Source organism: Oncorhynchus gorbuscha, linkage group LG14, assembly GCF_021184085.1.
Source record: "Oncorhynchus gorbuscha isolate QuinsamMale2020 ecotype Even-year linkage group LG14, OgorEven_v1.0, whole genome shotgun sequence".
Taxonomy (NCBI): Eukaryota; Metazoa; Chordata; class Actinopteri; order Salmoniformes; family Salmonidae; genus Oncorhynchus; species Oncorhynchus gorbuscha.
The window spans coordinates 75,108,942-75,127,383 of NC_060186.1; the positions used below are offsets into that span (position 1 = coordinate 75,108,942).

The window sequence follows — 18,442 nt, forward strand, 5'->3', positions numbered from 1 at the left end:
AATGAGATTGTGACTCCTCCTCCTGTCTGAATGTGATTGTGACTGCTCCTCCTCTCTGAATGTGATTGTGACTGCTCCTCCTGTCTGAATGTGATTGTGACTGCTCCTCCTCTCTGAATGTGATTATGACTGATCCTCCTCTCTGAATGTGACTGCTCCTCCTCTCTGAATGTGATTGTGACTGCTCCTCCTCTCTGAATGTGATTATGACTGCTCCTCCTCTCTGAATGTGACTGCTCCTCCTCTCTGAATGTGATTGTGACTGCTCCTCCTCTCTTATTGTGACTGATCCTCCTCTCTGAATGTGATTGTGACTGATCCTCCTCTCTTATTATGACTGCTCCTCTTCTCTGAATGTGACTGCTCCTCCTCTCTGAATGTGATTATGACTGCTCCTCCTCTCTGAATTTGACTGCTCCTCCTGTCTGAATGTGATTTTGACTGCTCCTCTTGTCTGAATGTTATTGTGACTGCTCCTCCTCTCTGAATGTGATTGTGACTGCTCCTCCTCTCTGAATGTGATTGTGACTCCTCCTCCTCTCTGAATGTGATCGTGACTGCTCCTCCTCTCTGAATGTGATTGTGACTGATCCTCCTCTCTTATTATGACTGCTCCTCCTCTCTGAATGTGACTGCTCCTCCTCTCTGAATGTGATTATGACTGCTCCTCCTATCTGAATGTGACTGCTCCTCCTGTCTGAATGTGATTGTGACTCCTCCTCCTCTCTGAATGTGATTATGACTGCTCCTCCTCTCTGAATGTGATTGTGACTGCTCCTCCTCTCTTATTGTGACTGCTCCTCCTGTCTGAATGTGATTATGACTGCTCCTCCTGACTGAATGTGATTGTGAGTCCTCCTCCTCTCTGAATGTGACTGCTCCTCCTCTCTGAATGTTATTGTGACTCCTCCTCCTCTCTGAATGTGACTGCTCCTCCTGACTGAATGTGATTTTGTTGTCCCCAGGTGACGAGGATAGATGGGACAGTGGACAACCCTCCGTGCCTGAAGGTGACCCACAAGACGTTTGGGACCCAGCAGAGCAACAGTGACATGCTGTACTGCAGACTGAGCATGCCTGTAGAGCTCCACGCTCCTCATGTCAATCCTGCCGAGTCTCAGAAACTCAGGTCAGAAACAATGTCGAAACACACATATTGCTTTCAACCAAGGCTTTAGAGATTCCATATTTCCAATTTGGAAGGGCATAGATATCAATCTATCAGCCAATATAATAATATTTTACACACTCACTTATTGTGAACTGGGACCTGATAAGATATGGTTGATTTTACCTGGTGCTTTTCCTTTTGCAGTCAGCCTCCAAAGGAAGATGATTATGGCAGCATTACAACGTATTATCACTCAGTGAGGGTGTTTGCTGGCCAGGACCCAGCATCGGTGTGGGTTGGCTGGGTAACCCCCGACTACCATTATCATAGCAAACAATTCAGCCTTAACAAGACACGCACGGTTACCGTAACCCTGGGAGACGAGAGAGGACGCGTCCACGAGAGGCAAGTTCTAGCTTTTTAACTGGAGAGTTGACACCATCCACTCACGCACTCACTCACCCACTCACCCACTCACTCACCCACCCACTCACTCACTCACTCACTCACTCACTCACTCACTCACTCAGTCAGTCCCTCCCTCCCTGTTTTAACTCTCTCCCACCCTGTCTGTCCATTCCAGTGTTCGAAGGAGTAACTGCTACATGGTGTGTGCTGGAGATGTTGTCGGCTCCTCCCACTCCTCATCCCGGTCTAACATCGACCTGGAGATTGGCTGTCTCGTTGACCTGGCAACAGGCTTTCTCTCCTTCACAGCCAATGGCAAGGAGCTGGCGACCACCTATGAGGTAGGCCTAATACATTCAACATCCAGTTAAAATTATATTACAGTAGGTTAACCTACTGCATTCACCATAAGGATTACAGTACAGTAGGTAGACCTACTGCATTCACCATATAGATTACAGTACAGTAGGTAGACCTACTGCATTCCTCATATAGATTACAGTAGAGTAGGTAGACCTACTGCATTCACCATATAGATTACAGTACAGTAGGTAGACCTACTGCATTCACCATATAGATTACAGTACAGTAGGTAGACCTACTGCATTCACCATATAGATTACAGTAGAGTAGGTAAACCTACTGCATTCACCATATAGATTACAGTACAGTAGGTAGACCTACTGCATTCACCATATAGATTACAGTACAGTAGGTAGACCTACTGCATTCACCATATAGATTACAGTAGAGTAGGTAAACCTACTGCATTCACCATATAGATTACAGTACAGTAGGTAGACATATTGCATTCACCATATAGATTACAGTACAGTAAGTAATGGTACTGCATTCACCATATAGATTACAGTAGCATTACTTACTGTAATCACCATATAGATTACAGTACAGTAAGTAATGCTACTGCATTCACCATATAGATTACAGTACAGTAGGTAGACCCACTGTATTCTCCATATAGATTACAGTACAGTAAGTAATGCTACTGCATTCACCATATAGATTACAGTAGAGTAGGTAGGCCTACTGCATTCACCATACACATTACACAGTAGGCATATGCAACTCCGATTCTCCGTTTTTTTTCTGGAATTCCTTGTAGTCAGGACTCAACGGTTAGGTTCTCACATTGGATTCACGTTAGCTGATAACCCAATTGGCACATGCAGAGAAATGGAAACAACTACTTCAAGGTCCGAGAGAGGGTGACGTCACCAGTTGAAATGCCACTAGCGCGCACCACTAACTCGCCAGCCATTTCACATAGTTTACGCAAACATATAGACACATCAAATCAATGATGACGCAGATAGATAATAAAATGATAGTATTCAATGAGTAATAACTATTGACAGGACAATACTGTCGTGGCCAAAAGTTTGGAGACAACATATTCTGCAGCTAATTTGGCACAAAGGGGTTTTTCCCAATAAATATGATATTTTCTTATTTTCTTTTTTTGTTTCAAAATCTTTATTTCTTTTCAATTTTGGGGGGGCAATTGCCTCTTTCATTCAATCTCTCTCTAACTATCTATCTCTCCATATATACTGTATATATATATCTATCTCTCTTTTTCTGTCTGTTGTCTGATTGCTGCCTTGATACACTGTCTGATTCATGGCCTGGCCCCCTGTCCAAGTCTCTATCTGTGTCCCTAATGGCCCCTTATTCCCAATATAGTAAACTACTTTTGACCAGGCTCTGGTATTGGGAATAGGGTGGCATTTGGGACACAGTAAGTCTCTGCTGATGGCTGGCATTGATACACTGTGTGATGGTCAGATAGGCATCAGAGGGGCAGTTTAAAAAACCAAACTAATCAGTCGGTTGTCTGAATGCAAACCAAGATGGCCCAAACGTCACTAATCTTTTACTCGAACCCCCCCCCCCCCAACAGATTTATTTTACCTCCCCCAACGCAGACCACCAGAGGAAGATGAGTTGTGACGGCTGTGTAATTATCTGCAGGGTATCTAGAAACATCTCTTAAAATACAAAAGTGTGTCCCAAATGAGCCCCGTGGGCCCTCGTCGAAAGAAGTGCACTATATAGGGAATAGGGGTCCAATTGGGACAGACGCAGACACATGTTTACCATATAGATGAAATCATACTTAGAATGCTGTGTGTTCCACCTTGACAATTTAGAGGGTTCTATAACTCAAAGGTGAAAATAACACTAGCATCAATCCCCTGAAGTGTTGTTGAGTATGTGTTCTGGATGGTGAACAGATGGTTAGCATGGTCTTGAAGTCATATCAAGTGTATCTAGTGCAACTCAATTTAGTAACCATACCTTTTAGAGTTGCTGATGTGAGATTGACTCTAAGCAGGTGGTTGACTTGTTGTCCTTTAGTCCTGTATGTCTAGGTGGTTGATATATTGTAATGATGTGTCGCTGTTGTTCTTGAGGTAATGATTGTGTTTATATTCTTGTGTTTAGGTGGAGTCCAACACCAAGCTGTTCCCTGCTGTGTTTGTGCGTCCCACCAGCACCAACCTCTTCCAGTTTGAGTTTGTCAAGATCAAGGTTGGTGTCCCTCAGTCTACTATTATATCCAGTCTACTACTATAGCAAGTCTGCTACTATAACCAGTCTACTACTATAGCAAGTCTGCTACTATAACCAGTCTACTACTATAGCAAGTCTGCTACTATAACCAGTCTACTACTATAGCAAGTCTACTACTATAGCCAGTCTGCAACTTTAGCCAGTCTGCTACAATAGCCAGTCTGCAACTTTAGCCAGTCTACTACTATAGCCAGTCTGGTACTATAGCCAGTCTGGTACTATAGCCATTCTACTACTATATCCAGTCTACTACTATAGCCAGTCTACTACTATAGCCAGTCTGGTACTATAGCCAGTCTACTACTATATCCAGTCTGGTACTATAGCCAGTCTGGTACTATAGCCAGTCTACTACTATATCCAGTCTGGTACTATAGCCAGTCTACTACTATAGCCAGTCTGGTACTATAGCCAGTCTACTACTATATCCAGTCTGGTACTATAGCCAGTCTGGTACTATAGCCAGTCTACTACTATATCCAGTCTGGTACTATAGCAAGTCTACTACTATAGCCAGTCTGGTACTATAGCAAAACTACTACTATAGCCAGTCTGGTACTATAGCAAGTCTACTACTATAGCCAGTCTACTACTATAGCCAGTCTGGTACTATAGCAAGTCTACTACTATAGCCAGTCTACTACTATAGCCAGTCTGGTACTATAGCAAGTCTACTACTATAGCCAGTCTACTACTATAGCCAGTCTGGTACTATAGCAAGTCTACTACTAAAGCCAGTCTACTACTATAGCCAGTCTACTACTATAGCCAGTCTGGTACTATAGCAAGTCTACTACTATAGCCAGTCTACTACTATAGCCAGTCTGCAACTTTAGCCAGTCTGCTACAATAGCCAGTCTGCAACTTTAGCCAGTCTGGTACTATAGCCAGTCTGCAACTATATCCAGTCTACTACTATAGCCAGTCTGGTACTATAGCCAGTCTGGTACTATAGCCATTCTACTACTATATCCAGTCTACTACTATAGCCAGTCTGGTACTATAGCCAGTCTGGTACTATAGCCAGTCTACTACTATAGCCAGTCTGGTACTATAGCCAGTCTACTACTATATCCAGTCTGGTACTATAGCCAGTCTGGTACTATAGCCAGTCTACTACTATATCCAGTCTGGTACTATAGCCAGTCTACTACTATAGCCAGTCTGGTACTATAGCCAGTCTACTACTATATCCAGTCTGGTACTATAGCCAGTCTACTACTATATCCAGTCTGGTACTATAGCCAGTCTACTACTATAGCCAGTCTGGTACTATAGCCAGTCTACTACTATATCCAGTCTGGTACTATAGCCAGTCTACTACTATATCCAGTCTGGTACTATAGCCAGTCTACTACTATAGCCAGTCTGGTACTATAGCCAGTCTACTACTATAGCCAGTCTGGTACTATAGCCAGTCTACTACTATAGTCAGTCTACTACTATAGCCAGTCTGGTACTATAGCCAGTCTACTACTATATCCAGTCTGGTACTATAGCCAGTCTGGTACTATAGCCAGTCTACTACTATATCCAGTCTGGTACTATAGCAAGTCTACTACTATAGCCAGTCTGGTACTATAGCAAAACTACTACTATAGCCAGTCTGGTACTATAGCAAGTCTACTACTATAGCCAGTCTACTACTATAGCCAGTCTACTACTATAGCCAGTCTGGTACTATAGCAAGTATACTACTAAAGCCAGTCTACTACTATAGCCAGTCTGGTACTATAGCAAGTCTACTACTATATCCAGTCTACTACTATAGCCAGTCTACTACTATAGCCAGTCTGGTACTATAGCAAGTCTACTACTATAGCCAGTCTACTACTATAGCCAGTCTGGTACTATAGCAAGTCTACTACTATAGCCAGTCTGGTACTATAGCCAGTCTACTACTATAGCCAGTCTGGTACTATAGCAAGTCTACTACTATAGCCAGTCTACTACTATAGCCAGTCTACTACTATAGCCAGTCTGGTACTATAGCAAGTCTACTACTATAGCCAGTCTACTACTATAGCCAGTCTGGTACTATAGCAAGTCTACTACTATAGCCAGTCTACTACTATAGCCAGTCTGGTACTATAGCAAGTCTACTACTATAGCCCGTTTGCAACTATAGCCAGTCTGCAACTTTAGCCAGTCTACTAATATAGCCAGTCTGCTGTTATAGCCAGTCAACTACTATAGCCAGTCTACAAATATAGCCAGTCTACTACTATATCCAGTCTGCTGTTATAGCCAGTCTGCTGTTGTAGCCGTCTACAAATATAGCCAGTCTACTACTATAACCAGTCTACTACTATAGTCAGTCTACTACTATAGTCAGTCTACTACTATAGCCAGTCTACTACTATAGCCAGTCTACTACTATAGTCAGTCTACTACTATAACCAGTCTACTACTATAGTCAGTCTACTACTATAGCCAGTCTACTACTATAGTCAGTCTACTACTATAGCCAGTCTGCAACTTTAGCCAGTCTACTACGATAACCAGTCTACTACTATAGTCAGTCTACTACTATAGCCAGTCTGCTACTATAGCCAGTCTACTACTATATCCAGTCTACTACTATATCCAGTCTACTACTATATCCAGTCTACTACTATAGCCAGTCTACTACTATAGCCAGTCTGGTACTATAGCAAGTCTACTACTATAGCCAGTCTACTACTATAGCCAGTCTACTACTATAGCCAGTCTGGTACTATAGCAAGTCTACTACTATATCCAGTCTACTACTATAGCCAGTCTACTACTATAGCCAGTCTACTACTATAGCCAGTCTGGTACTATAGCAAGTCTACTACTATATCCAGTCTACTACTATATCCAGTCTACTACTATATCCAGTCTACTACTATAGCCAGTCTACTACTGTAGCCAGTCTACTACTATAGCCAGTCTGGTACTATAGCAAGTCTACTACTATAGCCAGTCTGGTACTATAGCAAGTCTACTACAATAGCCCGTTTGCAACTATAGCCAGTCTGCAACTTTAGCCAGTCTACTAATATAGCCAGTCTGCTGTTATAGCCAGTCAACTACTATAGCCAGTCTACAAATATAGCCAGTCTACTACGATAACCAGTCTACTACTATAGCCAGTCTACTACTGTAGCCAGTCTGCTACTGTAGCCAGTCTACTACTATATCCAGTCTACTACTATATCCAGTCTACTACTATAGCCAGTCTACTACTATTGCCAGTCTACTACTATATCATGTCTGCAACTTTAGCCAGTCTGCTACTGTAGGCATTCTGCTACTTCTAAAGGAATTGAGACATTTCAAATGTCATATTATCTCTATATACAGTATTGTAATGATGCTCTCTCCCTCTCCCTCTCCCTCTCCCTCTCCCTCTCCCTCTCCCTCTCCCTCTCCCTCTCCCTCTCCCTCTCCCTCTCCCTTTCTCTCTCTCTCGCTCTCTCTCTCTCTCTCTCTCCCCAGGACGCCATGCCCCTGTCGTCAGCCATCTTTAAGAGTGAACAGCGTAACCCTGTGCCCCAGTGTCCTCCACGTCTGGACGTTCAGACCATCGTAGCGGTGCTGTGGAGCCGTATGCCAAACACCTTCCTCACCGTGGAGACCGCCAGGGTCTCAGAGAGACACGGCTGGGTAGTGCAGTGTCTGGAGCCACTGCAGATGATGGCTGTTCATATACCTGAGGAAAACAGGTGGTTTATTTCTTTCGGAGATCAACATCCAACCTCTACTCCTAGACACTTGTTGAATGTAGCAATATCTTGTTCATTTATCCCTCTGGTGGACTAGGTGGAGTTTCCTCTTTATCTCCTAAATCCATGTATTACTCTCTGTCTCGCTCTCTCACTTTCTCACTTTCTCTCTCTCTCTCTCTGTCTCGCTCTCTCACTTTCTCACTTTCTCACTTTCTCTCTCTCTCTCTCTCTCTCTCTCTCTCTGTCTCGCTCTCTCACTTTCTCACTTTCTCTCTCTCTCTCTCTCTCTCTCTCTCTCTCTCTCTCTCTCTCTCTCTCTCTCTCTCTCTCTCTCTCTCTCTCTCTCTCTCTCTCTCTCTCTCTCTCTCTCTCTCTCTCTCTCTCTCTCTCTCTCTCTCCCTCAACCCCCTCCCCTCTCCATCCCTTCCGGTCCACTCTCCTCAGGTGTCTGGACATCCTGGAGCTATCGGAGAATGAGGGTCTGAGGAAGTTCCACTACCACACCCTGATGCTCTACTGTGCCCTCTGCGCATTGGGCAACACCCGTGTGGCACACGCCCTCTGCTCCCACCTCGACCAATCACAGCTGCTCTACACCATCGACAACCAATACCTGTCCGGCATGCTGAGAGAGGGATTCTATAATGTTCTTATGAGGTGGGTGTGGAGTTCATTGGTTGGTAGGGTAGCCTAGTGGTTAGAGCGTTGGACTAGTAACCGGAAGGTTGCAAGGTACAAAATCTGTCGTTCTGCCCCTGAACAGGCAGTTAACCCACTGTTCCTAGGCCATCATTGAAAATAAGACTTTGTTCTTAACTGACTTGCCTAGGAAAAAAATATATATATATTGATGATGGGTCTTTATAATGAACAGAATGTTAACCCACTATTTTATAGAAATCTGTTATTATGCTGATAATTGATTGGTTAAATGACTGACTGCTTAATTGATTGATTGGTTGATATATTGATTTATTGATTGATCTATGTACCTACCATCAGCATCCACCTGGAGACAGCGAAAGAGGCTCGTCTGATGATGAACAACGAGTTTATTATCCCTGTGACTGATGAGACGCGCTCCATCAAGCTGTTCCCTGACGAGTCCAAGAGACACTCTCTACCCGGTGTAGGCCTCAGCACCTCGCTGAAACCACGCCTCAACTTCTCCCCTCTCTCCTTCATCACCACCAAGAAACAGCAGCATCTCCACAGGTCAGAGGTTAATCACTTTAACTTAACTTGCATAGTACTTTTCTATCAAGCTGTAATGCTTTCAGACTTCGGCTCACATACTATTTGAAATCATTTCAAATATTTAATCTTCTTCTTGATTGAGCTTGCCTGGTTTACTGGACCAATGACAAAACTGTAAACCCCGCCCATCTGACACTCTAGACAGACTTGAGCAAAACGCTCAAAGTATTTGAAAGATTCCGAACCCTATTTCTGTTACAGGTTTTGTTTTTTACTACTTTGACTTACATTTTTATAGTGTTATACTTCTAATGCTTCGGGTACGACAAATTAACTATCAATAAAATACGTTATTATAATGATTCCTCCAGTCCCCAGATCCCCCTGGGCATCCTGAAGGAGAAGGCCATCAGTATGTTGACTGAGGCGGTGCAGGGAGGAGGCAGTCACATCAGAGACCCAGTAGGGGGCAGTGTGGAGTACCAGTTTGTCCCCATCCTCAAGCTGATCGGAACCTTGCTGATCATGGGGGTACTCTCCAGCGAGGAGGTGAGGTTTAGATCAGTTGGTATGGTGTGTGAGTGTGGCGCTATAGCAACACCAGGGTCGTATTCACTATGACCGAAACGGAAGCAAACGGATTGGAACAGTTCTGTTCAGTGTGTGCTAATAAATACAACCCAGGGTGACGTACACAAAAAATGGATGTACTGCCTGTGCTGTAAGTGGCTTTGGATAAATATAGTGTCTGTTAAATGGTATATACAGATGTATAAATATAGTGTCTGTTCAATTGCATATACAGGTAACTGCCAAAATAAAGGAAACACCAACATAAAGTGTGTTAGTAGTGCATCGGGGCACCACGAGCCAAAACAGATTTAATGCACCTTGGTATATCTTCTACAAGTGTCTAGAACTCTATTGGAGGGATGTGACACCATTCTTCCACAATAAATGAGATAATTTGGTGTTTTGTTGATGGTGATGGAAAGCGGTGTCTCTGGTTCCACTCCAGAACCTCTTAGAAGTGTTCAGTTGGGTTGAGGTCTGGTGACTGAGATGGCCATGGCATATGGTTTACAACGTTTTCATGCTCATAAAACCATTCAGTGTCCGCTCTTGCCCTGTGGATGGGGGGCATTGTCATTCTATGGGGGCATAGCCACGATAGACAAAATAATGGCCTGCCCAGCATTTTAATACATGACCCTAAGCATGATGGGATGTTAGTTGCTTAATTAACTCAGGAACCACTCGTGTGTGGAAGCACCTGCTTTCAATATACTTTGTATCCCTCACTCACTCAAGTGTTTCCTTTATTCTGGCAGTTACATATACGGGATGTATATTTTAATTATGTGGGATGTTTTTTCGTGTACTAGGTGAGGCTGATCCTGCTCCTCATTGACCCTAATGTGTTCGGGGAGCCGGATGAGGAGGAGGTGGCAGCATCAGCAGGAGGAGGAGAGAAGGAGGAGGTGAGCAGCAACGAGGAGAAGGCTGTGGAGGCTGGTGAGGAGGAGACCAAGGAGGTCAAACCAACCGTGAAGGGACTGCTGGAGAAGACACTGCCTGAGTCTGTCAAACGACAGGTAGGACAGAGTGAGCGTTCGCGCGCACACACACACACACACACACACACACACACACACACACACACACACACACACACACACACACACACACACACACACACACACACACACACACACACACACACACACACACACACACACACACCCTCAGTTTCTCAAACACTGGCAGAGTTGGCATTCAGTCCCAGGCATTCTGTCCCAGGCGTTCTGTCCAAGGCGTTCTGTCCCAGGCGTTCAGTCCCAGGTGTTCTGTCCCAGGCATTCTGTCCCAGGCGTTCTGTCCCAGGTGTTCAGTCCCAGGCGTTCTGTCCCAGGCGTTCTGTCCCAGGTGTTCTGTCCCAGGTGTTCAGTCCCAGCTATATGGATTGTTAGGACATTGATGCCAATAGTAAAGTGGCTGCAGTAGCGTTGACCAGTTTCGTGACCCCACAACAAGGTGTGAACACGCCCCCCGCCAACTAAAAGCATTTAGGGTTTTTATATAATTATTTGTTTGACCATGGGGCTGAGGGAAACAGGTTTTATAGCTAATTTCCTGCTATTCTACACATTTTGCCATGAGGCTGAGAGAAACATGTTGCAGTGTTATAGCTCATTCCTCATTTCCTCTAATTGTAAAATAAAAAAAATAAAAATCATGACTTATGACATGTTCATATACTATCTGGGGGGGGGGGCGCCCTCCGGTTGGACCCCCAAAACAAAACAAAAATATGAATAATTGTGGGCCCCCACCTAGCGAGGGCTGCAGGGATGTGTGCTACTAAATCAAGTTGAATGTACCAGCAAAATCGTTACCAGCAAAACTACTATCAGCAAAAGCATCAACTATACTGAATAACATTTTGGTGATCAGATTAAGCTATAATTGGTACATCACATGTAACAAAAGTAGTGTAGATGTGTAAATAACTATAGTACTGTACTGTATATGCAATACTGACTGACATACCCCTCTCTACTAGATGTTTGAACACCAACTGTATCTCTCTCCTGTCTACTAGATAATACTAACTTGTATTAATTAAAAAGCAATTCACAACTCAATTCAGAATTGACCCTAAGCCTGTCGTGTACTGTACTACACGGTACTGTCCATGATCTAACATGATCTAACTCTCTCTTGTCTCTTCCTTATCGACTAGATGTGTGAGCTGCTGCACTACTTCTGTGACTGTGAATTGAAGCAGCGTATCGAGGCCATCGTGTCCTTCTCGGACAGCTTCGTGTCCAAGCTGCAGTACAACCAGAAGTTCAGGTACAACGAGTTGATGTTGGCCCTCAACATGTCTGCTGCCATCACCGCCAAGAAGACCAAGGAGTTCAGATCCCCTCCTCAGGAACAGGTACTGTTCTCGTCTTTCTTGACGTTTTGTACCAAAAAAAAAACCTCCCGACATTCAACCATGTTGTTAAAGAAGAAGCAGTTGTTTTGTTTTGTTGATTATGATACTTTGTATCTAGTATCAGAATCAGAAAAAACTGTCATAAAATGCTGTAAGGTCATAGAAAGTAAAAACTTTTCTGAAATGAATGTTTCAAAATTCAAGCACAGCAAGAACCCCCCAAAATACCAAAAGTCAGGGCCCCGTTTGACCCTTCTAAAGCCTTAAATCAAGACAGACAGATGCCTCTGGTACTCAGATTCCCTGCCTGACCAAAATATCCCCCACAGGGTTTTCTCATTTTCACAACAACAGATGTTAGACTAATCTGTCTCAAACAACCCAGCCTCTTACAGTGGTCCCTGGTGGTGGCTATACTGATATGAGGTTTCTTCAGCTTGGGTGTTGAGTCGAACTGTAAATTATCTGTCGGGAATGCAGAAATATCTAACCCTGTGTCCGTGGTTTTGACTAACTTGCGAATGCAGCCAACAGTTTAAAGCAGTAATATAACTTGTAAATGCATCTGAGGGTTGCTTTAGCAGGTGTGTCTTAGCAGGTGTGTCTTAGCAGGTGTGTCTTAGTAGGTGTGTCTTATTAGCAGGCGTGTCTTCGTAGGTGTGTCTTATTAGCAGGTGTGTCATCTTATTAGATGTGTCTTATTAGCAGGTGTGTCTTAGTAGGTGTGTCTTATTAGCAGATGTGTCATCTCAGCAGGTGTAGCAGGTGTGTCTTAGCAGGTGTGTCTTAGTAGGTGTGTCTTATTAGCAGGCGTGTCTTAGTAGGTGTGTCTTATTAGCAGGTGTGTCATCTTATTAGATGTGTCTTATTAGCAGGTGTGTCTTAGCAGGTGTGTCTTATTAGCAGATGTGTCATCTCAGCAGGTGTGTCTTATTAGCAGGTGTGTCTTATTAGCAGGTGTGTCTTATTAGCTGGTGTGCCATATTAGCTGGTGTGTCTTATTAGCAGGGGTGTCTTAGCAGGTGTGTCTTATTAGCTGGTGTGACATATTAGGAGGTGTGTCTTGTTTGCAGGGGTGTCTTAGCAGGTGTCTCATATTAGCTGGTGTCTCTTATTTGCAGGTGTGTCTTAGCTGGTGTGTCATATTAGCTGGTGTGTCATATTAGCAGGTGTGTCTTATTTGCAGGGGTGTCTTAGCAGGTGTCTCATTGCATGTGTTTCTTAGCAGGTGTGTCTTATCAACAGGTGTCTCTTAGCAGGTGTGACTTATTAGCAGGTGTGTCATATTAGCTGGTGTGTCTTATTAGCAGGTGTGTCTTATTAGCTGGTGTGTCTTGGTGGGTGCGTCTTATTAGTAGGTGTGTCTTATTAGCAGGTGTGTCTTAGCAGGTGTGTCGTCTTAGCGGAGGTGTCTTATTAGCAGGTGTGTCTTATTAGCAGGTGTGTCATCTTAGCAGGTGTGTCTTATTAGCAGATGTGTATTATTAGCAGGTGTGTCGTAGTAGGTGAGTCTTATTAACAGGTGTGTCTTAGTAGGTGTGTCTTATTAGCAGGAGTGTCTTATTAGCAGGTGTGTCTTATTAGCAGGTGTGTCTTATTAGCTGGTGTGTCTTAGCAGGTGTGTCTTTATTAGCAGATGTGTCTTAGAAGGTGTGTCTTATTAGCAGGTGTGTCTTAGCAGATGTCTTATTAGCAGGTGTGTCTTATTAGCTGGTGTGTCTTATTATCGGGTGTGCCTTAGTAGGTGTGTCTTAGCAGGTTTGTCTTAATAGGTGTCTATTAGCAGGTGTGTCTTATTAGCAGGTGTGTCGTATTAGCAGGCGTGTCTTATTAGCAGGCGTGTCTTATTAGCAGGTGTGTCTTATTAGCAGGTGTGTCTTATTAGCAGGTGTGTCTTGTTAGCAGGCGTGTCTTATTAGCAGGTGTGTATTATTAGCAGGTGTGTATTATTAGCAGGTGTGTCGTAGTAGGTGTGTCTTATTAACATGTGTCTTAGTAGGTGTGTCTTATTAGCAGGGGTGTCTTATTAGCAGGTGTGTCTTATTATCGGGTGTGACTTAGTAGGTGTGTCTTAGCAGGTTTGTCTTAATAGGTGTCTATTAGCAGGTGTGTCTTATTAGCAGATGTGTATTATTAGCAGGTGTGTCGTAGTAGGTGTGTCTTATTAACATGTGTCTTAGTAGGTGTGTCTTATTAGCAGGGGTGTCTTATTAGCAGGCGTGTCTTATTAGCAGGGGTGTCTTATTAGCTGGTGTGTCTTAGCAGATGTGTCTTTATTAGCAGATGTGTCTTATTAGCAGGTGTGTCTTATTAGCTGGTGTGTCTTATTATCGGGTGTGCCTTAGTAGGTGTGTCTTAGGAGGTTTGTCTTAGTAGGTGTCTATTAGCAGGTGTGTCTTATTAGCAGGTGTGTCGTATTAGCAGGCGTGTCTTATTAGCAGGCATGTCTTATTAGCAGGCGTGTCTTATTAGCAGACGTGTCTTATTAGCAGGCATGTCTTATTATCAGGCGTGTATTATTAGCAGGTGTGTCTTATTAGCAGATGTGTATTATTAGCAGGTGTGTCGTAGTAGGTGTGTCTTATTAACAGGTGTGTCTTAGCAGGTTTGCCTTAGTAGGTGTCTATTAGCAGGTGTGTCTTATTAGCAGGTGTGTCATATTAGCAGACGTGTCTTATTAGCAGACGTGTCTTATTAGCAGGCGTGTCTTATTAGCAGGTGTGTCTTATTAGCAGGCGTGTCTTATTAGCATGCGTGTCTTATTAGCAGATGTGTATTATTAGCAGGTGTGTCGTAGTAGGTGTGTCTTATTAACATGTGTCTTAGTAGGTGTGTCTTATTAGCAGGAGTGTCTTATTAGCAGGTGTGTCTTATTAGCAGGTGTGTCTTATTAGCTGGTGTGTCTTAGCAGATGTGTCTTTATTAGCAGATGTGTCTTAGAAGGTGTGTCTTATTAGCAGGTGTGTCTTATTAGCAGGTGTGTCTTATTAGCTGGTGTGTCTTATTATCGGGTGTGCCTTAGTAGGTGTGTCTTAGCAGGTTTGTCTTAGTAGGTGTATATTAGCAGGTGTGTCTTATTAGCAGGTGTGTCGTATTAGCAGGCGTGTCTTATTAGCAGGCGTGTCTTATTAGCAGGAGTGTCTTATTAGCAGGCGTGTCTTATTAGCAGGCGTGTCTTATTATCAGGTGTGTCTTATTAGCAGGTGTGTCTTAGCAGGTGTGTCTTATTAACAGGTGTGTCTTGGCATGTTTGTCTTAGTAGGTGTGTATTAGCAGGTGTGACTTATTAGCAGGTGTGTCTTATTAGCAGGTGTGTCTTAGCAGGTGTGTCTTATTAGCATGTGTGTCTTAGCAGGTGTGTCTTATTAGCAGGTGTGTTGGTAATGTTGAAATATCGTTTAAAGTTTATTAGATCCAGCACACTTCACTTTCAAAGTGTCATGTTTGTACTTGTATTTGTATATAACAGCAGGAGAAGCACAGAGGTAGTGGGGCTCTGAGATACTTAGAACCACTGATCTATGATCTATTAAACCTCCATGTAACTCTTTCTCTTTCCTCACTGTGCTTGGGAGCTGGTTAGAAGAACATTAGAGAGAGAAAGAGAGAACACCTCATACCAACACGATGATGAGCGCACACACACACACACACACACACACACACACACACACACACACACACACACGCACGCGCACGCGCACACGCGCACGCACACACACACACACACACACACACACACACACACACACACACACACACACACACACACACACACACACACACACACACACACACACACACACACACACACACACTGGCCAATGAGCTCCTCACTGTTCTCCTGTTCACACTTCTAATAACACTCCCCTACAGCTGCTAAGCCTATGCTGATCAATCTCTCTCCTGCTAGTTATCAAATGCACTGATCTGTGTTTCAGAAACAAGATGTCTGACACTGAAATGGTCCTTCTGCTGTCCCCATATGAGAACCATTTGAAGAACCCCTTTTGGTTTGAATGTAGAACCCTTTTTGGTTCTATGGAGAGCCCTTTCCACAGAGGGTTCTACATGGAACCCATAAGGGTTCTGGACTGAAACCAAAAAGGGTTCTACCTGGAACCAAAAATATTTCTCCAATGGGGACAGCCGAAGAAGCCTTTTGGAACTCTTTTGGAACCCTTTTGGATTGGAACCCTTTTGGAACCCTTTTGGATTGGAACCCTTTTGGATTGGAACCCTTTTGGAACCCTTTTGGAACCCTTTTTTCTAAGAGTGTTCTCACCAAGACCTCTTTATTCGTCGATGTATTTTATTTATTTATAATTGTATGTTTTATTAAGAAACTGTAGTGCCAGAAATAGAATCAAAACACTGGTAACATCCTTGAAGCCCGGATCAGGGACTCAATTTAATTTACAGTGAGTCTTTTTTCCAGTTAGCACATGCCTCTTCACATATAGCTAGCTACCATCTGTTGTGTGTGGTGGATTATTCTAATCAACTGAGAGAGACTTTGTAATTTCTTCAAACAATCATCTTTACTAATCAACATTGATTAATTATTACAATAATTAGACTGGCCAACTGTCTTGGGCCCGAGAGCCGACCCTTTACAGACCATTGCTGGTTCTTATATAGCGGATACTAAGAATGCTCAGTGGCTGGTTCAACCCCTCCCCTATAGATTGGGAGGGGCACCATAAGCCACTTTGGGTTCGTCCTGTGGTCATCTGCCTCTGGTGGCGTCTCCCAGGTGCCAGGATAATTAGGAATACTGAGACCTTTGTTATGTTCCTCCAGGCTCTCTCTATCTCGGTGACACCCACCACATCTGATCATTGGAATGCCAGCTGTAGGTTTTTAGGCTCCTCTTGGTTTACACAGACATTTAATAGAACAGAAATGTCTTACTGTTTAGTTAAGTATATAATCATCAAATATCCAACAAATAACATACTAATATGTTGTTTTTCTATGACAGGTGTAAAGCAGGTGTAGAATGTCTCCTATCTCCTCATAGCATCCTCTATAAATGATGTTCCCACGCTGGTGGTCTGGATGGTTTGACCTTTCTCCTGGATGAAACAGATGTGATGTCATAGAGATCTAGGGAGAATCTCCTGGCCTGTCTGACTCACTGTAATGATGCTGTGGTGTAGGGATTCTCTCTCAGAGTCTCTCTCTGTGTGGATGGCCTCTCGGTTTCTCTGTCTGAGTCTCTCTCCTCCTCCCTCCCACCATCTGTCCATACAGATCAACATTCTGTTAAACTTTGCTGCTGGGGAGGACTGTCCCTGTCCTGAAGAGATTCAGGAGGACCTCTACAGCTTCCATGATGAGCTGAGACTGCACTGCGGTACAATGTTCACACGCACACCACACACATACATGGGAGCACACGCATATGCAGAAGCACATGCACGCACGCACACACCTACACACACACACACACACACACACACACACACACACACACACACACACACACACACACACACACACACACACACACACACACACACACACACACACACACACACACACACACACACACACACACACACACACACACACACACACACACACACACACACACACACACAGTTAAAAGACAAATCCTAACTTGAGATGCAGGCACATACTGTAACTCACAGATCTCACATTGACATCAAATCAATACGTAATTTCAGTTATTCATTCAAAAAGTCATCCCAAAGTTACAATGACTCCTATATGACATGATGACTCTTGACTGGCATCAGTATCAATCAATCGGTTGACAGGTTCAATAGTGATTGTATATGCTAACTGTAGTAATAAACTCTAGGTCTACATCAGTGCTCCCCAACCCTCTTCCTGGAGATCTACCGTCCTGTGGGTTTTACTGATAACCTACAGGACAGTAGATCTCCAGGAAGAGGGTTGGACTGATAACCTAAAGGACAGTAGATCTCCAGGAAGAGGGTTGGACTGATAACCTACAGGACAGTAGATCTCCAGGAAGAGGGTTGGACTGATAACCTACAGGACAGTAGATCCCCAGGAAGAGGGTTGGACTGATAACCTAAAGGACAGTAGATCTCCAGGAAGAGGGTTGGACTGATAACCTACAGGACAGTAGATCTCCAGGAAGAGGGTTGGACTGATAACCTACAGGACAGTAGATCTCCATGAAGAGGGTTGGACTGATAACCTAAAGGACAGTAGATCTCCAGGTAGAGGGTTGGACTGAAAACCTACAGGACAGTAGATCTCCATGAAGAGGGTTGGACTGATAACCTAAAGGACAGTAGATCTCCAGGAAGAGGGTTGGACTGATAACCTACAGGACAGTAGATCTCCATGAAGAGGGTTGGACTGATAACCTAAAGGACAGTAGATCTCCAGGAAGAGGGTTGGACTGAAAACCTACAGGACAGTAGATCTCCAGGAAGAGGGTTGGACTGATAACCTACAGGACAGTAGATCTCCAGGAAGAAGGTTGGACTGATA

At 43.8% G+C, this 18,442-nt stretch overlaps 1 protein-coding gene across 5 annotated transcripts in view; it reads left to right on the top strand.

Moving 5' to 3' along the window:
• The window catches only part of LOC123995404 (ryanodine receptor 3-like), a 295,285-nt gene that overhangs the window by 151,556 nt on the left and 125,287 nt on the right, over positions 1-18,442 (top strand). For all 5 annotated transcript variants that reach the window (XM_046298980.1, XM_046298984.1, XM_046298981.1 and 2 more), the window contains 11 exons: positions 966-1,129; positions 1,316-1,516; positions 1,695-1,860; positions 3,986-4,072; positions 7,577-7,803; positions 8,251-8,463; positions 8,809-9,021; positions 9,375-9,552; positions 10,389-10,598; positions 11,747-11,947; positions 17,204-17,306. In XM_046298980.1, the coding sequence (XP_046154936.1) occupies positions 966-1,129; positions 1,316-1,516; positions 1,695-1,860; positions 3,986-4,072; positions 7,577-7,803; positions 8,251-8,463; positions 8,809-9,021; positions 9,375-9,552; positions 10,389-10,598; positions 11,747-11,947; positions 17,204-17,306 (1,963 nt within the window). The remainder of the gene's footprint in view (positions 1-965; positions 1,130-1,315; positions 1,517-1,694; positions 1,861-3,985; positions 4,073-7,576; positions 7,804-8,250; positions 8,464-8,808; positions 9,022-9,374; positions 9,553-10,388; positions 10,599-11,746; positions 11,948-17,203; positions 17,307-18,442) is intronic.